At 39.3% G+C, this 4113-nt stretch overlaps 1 protein-coding gene across 1 annotated transcript in view; it reads right to left on the bottom strand.

Annotated features, from left to right (window-relative positions):
- The window catches only part of PLK4 (polo-like kinase 4), a 17998-nt gene extending 15015 nt beyond the window's left edge, over positions 1 to 2983 (bottom strand). The window contains exons 1-4 of the mRNA XM_008583745.1: positions 2736 to 2983; positions 2003 to 2098; positions 1163 to 1258; positions 967 to 1081 (exon numbers count right to left, since the gene is read on the bottom strand). Coding sequence (XP_008581967.1) covers positions 967 to 1081; positions 1163 to 1258; positions 2003 to 2098; positions 2736 to 2765 — 337 coding nt within the window. The 5' untranslated portion in view covers positions 2766 to 2983. The remainder of the gene's footprint in view (positions 1 to 966; positions 1082 to 1162; positions 1259 to 2002; positions 2099 to 2735) is intronic.
- Between the last annotated feature and the right edge of the window lie 1130 nt (positions 2984 to 4113).

Raw genomic sequence — 4113 nt, 5'->3', positions numbered from 1 at the left:
TCCCCATATAGGATCCAAACTGGCAGCCTTGGAGGTCCCAGTGCCGCACTCTCCTGAGTGAGCCACAGGGTCGGCCCCAAACATTTCCATAATTCTTAATACATGTGACCAAATTGTTTTCCAAATGGGTTATATAGATTCAAAAGTTAGAAAGCCTATCAGCAACAATCTTTTTTAGCTTTCCTGCAATCTCAGTTAACGAGCAGTATAACTCGAAAACAATTATTTGTGTGATGATGTATGGACCTTATTTGATTCTGGTTTGAATTGTAAAAAATTATTTATGATAAATTAGAAAAGTTTGAAACTGACTATTTGATAGTAAGAATTATTATGTGCGATAATGACTGTGATTATGGACCTTATTTGATTCTGGTTTGAATTGTAAAAAATTATTTATGATAAATTAGAAAAGTCTGAAACTGACTATTTGATAGTAAGAATTATTATGTGCGATAATGACTGTGATATTATGCTTTTTAAAATACTCTGGTGAATCAGGGTAGTAAAAAAGGATATAGATGAAACAATTTAATCACGAGTCAATAGTTTTGGAAGCTGAGTAATAAGTTCAAGGGTGCTTACTATAGAACTCTCTTATATGTTTTACATTTTCTATAATAAATGGTTTCAGTGGTTATTTGTGTTTGATTTAGAAAGTATAGTCATCAATGATATTCTAAAAAGCTTTCTAGATTTGAAAGGATACAAACTAAATTGCTACCAATATTTAATTTAAAATGTGGTTTGGGCGATATAAGGATAACACTTCTACTTCTATAATGCTTGAATTGTTTATAAGAATTAACAGCTTTTAGGGAAAAAGGGGAAATCTCCTTTACTAGCCTAACAGTAATGACTGAAAAATAATTTTTAAAATTTTACTAAATGTTACGAAATAGCACATTCTTCAAAACTATACTTTAAAAAGTAAAATTCTTACCCACCAAGAAAAAAAAAGCCTACCTTCATTTTCTGAGAAGGGTTTCATTCTGTTCTTTATATACCTGTTCATTTCTCCATTATGGCACATTTCTAATACCAGGTACACATAATTGTTATCTTCAAAATAGTTATAAAGCTGAAATGTGAAAGGGAATAATAAATTATAATATATAAAAATTCAATCTCTTTGACCACTTCTATAAAATTTGTATCTTACCTCCAAGATAGAAGGATGTTTCAATTGGCAATGTATTTTCACCTCATTTTGGACTCTCTGTACCATTCCAGCTTTGTACATGGCTTTCTTATCTATCTAAAAATAAACAAAAGGTTTAAATATTTATAATAAACTCTGAAATGTGAAGTTGTTAAAAGTCACCTATGAAAATATGATTTAAAACAGTCAGAAGTCCTTTTATCCACATCTTTAAGGTTAACTTACTCGGTTGTCTAATTTCCCTGTGCACCTAGCACAGTGCTTGGCAGCGTGAACACTCAGTAAGCATTCTAATACCCTCTCTCAATTTGAAGAATTTACTAACTAGCACAACTATCCTATCTATAAGAAAAAAAAATCCAAATGTAGCCAAGCTTTAAAACAAAATTTCCTTTCCCTTTTCCAACTGGTTTAAATGATCCTTAATATGCTTATGTTTAGGTTACTCTTAATTATTAGAGTGACTTCTAACAATCAAGAATAGTATTTTGAATTGTCACAGTGTAATACAGAACTATACACAAATGTGTTCTTATTATTATAAACACATTATTTGTTATTTGATTTCTACCCATAACTCCAAGTATTCATTATTACAACATATACCAGGTCTACGGAACATTAATGAAGATAAAGCACTTATTTAAGCAAGGTCAAGGCTCTCCTAAAATGTCCTGAAATCTCAATTGCTGAGCTTGGCACTACTGTCTTCTGTGTATACAATGTGTTCTTTACACAATAATTAAAGAAAAGGCTGGCAGGTAAGGAGTTTCTGACATCTCAAACAGCACACCTCTCTAGTTACTTTTACAGAAAAGAAGTTGATTGATATATTCTTACCATTTTGATTGCAACTTCCAAACCAGTGTGAATGGACTCAGCTCTGTAGACACCAGCAAATGATCCTTTACCCAGCAGATTTCCCACTTTAAAATCCTTAAAAGTTAAAGTTAAAGATTATGTGTGATGACTCACAGGAGTAGAAAGGAAGGTGGGATGGGGCTAGAAAAAGAAGATAAAACGGATCGAAAGGGGGATTGACAAAATAAGCAGATATTACACCTCGATACAGCAGGTGTCTGACATGGAAGGCATGTTGACACCCTGCGGGGCTCCCTGAGCTTCCAGGCTGGGATGGAGATGGAGCACCCTAATAATCTGGTTCCTCAGTGCAGGCTCAGCGCCTTCCTCCCACCTCCAGTCAACCCCTGGGAGACTAGGCCCTGACCAGATTCCCGCCGCAGCTCCCGCCGAAGGTAACCGCCATCCCCTTGGAGAAGGGGTAGGTAGCCTTGCCCTGCACTAACGCGGCAGCTCGGGCGGGATCGCTGACAGGACAAGGCCCGGCTGCGAGCAACTCACCTGTCCCGCTGCTCCACCCAGCCCCCAAGGTCTCTGAGGGGCCGACCGCTCCGCCCCCAAACAGCCAGGGCCGGGCGGTTGGGACCCTCCCAAAGCACCTCGGCGCCCGCCCCAAAGCCGTTAGCTTCGCTCCTTCCCCTTCCCACAGCGGCATCGAATCCCTCCACTCCGGCTCCCACCCGCCACGCTGCAGACTGCCGAGTCTTTTCACCTCGATCTTCTCCCCGATGCAGGTCGCCATATTTCCAGACCCCGGCCTGAGTTCCACGGATTTGCTCCCTTCACGCAGTCCCTTCGAGGCAGCGCTCCAAGCAGCCAGCCGGTCTTGGCGCCCATCAGGCTAGGCTCTTTAGGCCGCCGCTCCCGGCGACAACAGTAAAGCCACCGAAAGTTTTCCCCGATACGTTCTGAGGTCTGGGCGTTGCCTCTGCGATCCCATTTTGAAAAACTCCCGCCGGTTGCCGTCCAAGCGAGGCAGGCGGTGACGTAAAGAGACGGGTCGCTCCGGAGAGGCTGCGCCCGGGCGCGCATGCGTGCCACGCTCTCCGTCGCGGCCCGCCTGGTCTTCCAGGCTTCCGGGCTAGGGCCGGGAGGGCTTTTCCGGCCTCCCGCTTGGGGAGAGGCGTCAGCTGTCCCGCTCTCCGAAGGTTAGAGCAAGACTTAGAGATGGGACATTTATAGCTGATCACTTCCTTACTTTGCGGTCTGAAAACCACTTCCAATTCCAGAAAGGGTTTTAAACTCTTAAAATTTCAAATGTTTCGACTTAACAGCAGCACAGGAAAGAAATCATTAGCTCGTACAGCTTATTCCATAGTAAACTGTAATTAATGTGTACTGTACTTTAAGAGAAAAACATTCTTTATTTGGTAAACTCCTGTTAAGTGTTATAATGTCATTTGTGTAATAACTTACAGGTAAGCGATCTCTCTTACGAGTACTCTATGTATAGAAACAAAAGAGACCTCTAGGATTGGGATGGTCCACTCTTTGCAGATGAAAAAATTGTGATGCTCGGGAAGGATATATAGCAAACTGAGAACTCGTGCACAAACATACATCTGTTTTTAAATTGAAAGCTCTTCTACATTAGGGGATATATCGAGTTTTATTAAGTTTGTCTACGTGAACCTATAAAAAAAAAAGTCTCTGTTCAGAGAAAACTCAACTTTTTTCCTTTATTTCTGGAAAGCCCGCCTTAAAAGTTATGTGTTATAATGCTAGAGCAGCTCTCATCGAAGTCCCAGATTCCAATCTTCCAATTAGACTTGCTTTTGCTATTTACTTTTCAGAAGTTTCTATAATTGCCCTCATTGTTTTTTTTAACTTTTTATTTTGAAATAATTTCAAAATTACAGAAAAGTCACGAGAATAATAGAGAACTGAATTGTTCTTAATTCATATTCACTAATTCTTAACATTTTGCCACATTTTAGTATTTTGTGTGTAATAAACATGTACATATTATGTAGTAATAATATAAACCTATTATTTATATTTTATGAATCATTCTATAATAGGTTGCATTCACTATGCTTTTTTACCCCTTATTTCTGAAATGTGAATTTCTTTTTTTCTTTTTTTTTTTA

This window comes from Galeopterus variegatus, unplaced genomic scaffold (assembly GCF_000696425.1).
Source record: "Galeopterus variegatus unplaced genomic scaffold, G_variegatus-3.0.2 Scaffold3022, whole genome shotgun sequence".
NCBI classification, from domain to species: domain Eukaryota; kingdom Metazoa; phylum Chordata; class Mammalia; order Dermoptera; family Cynocephalidae; genus Galeopterus; species Galeopterus variegatus.
Note: the sequence above shows the minus strand (reverse complement) of the source record. Positions and strands in the feature narration are given on the sequence as shown.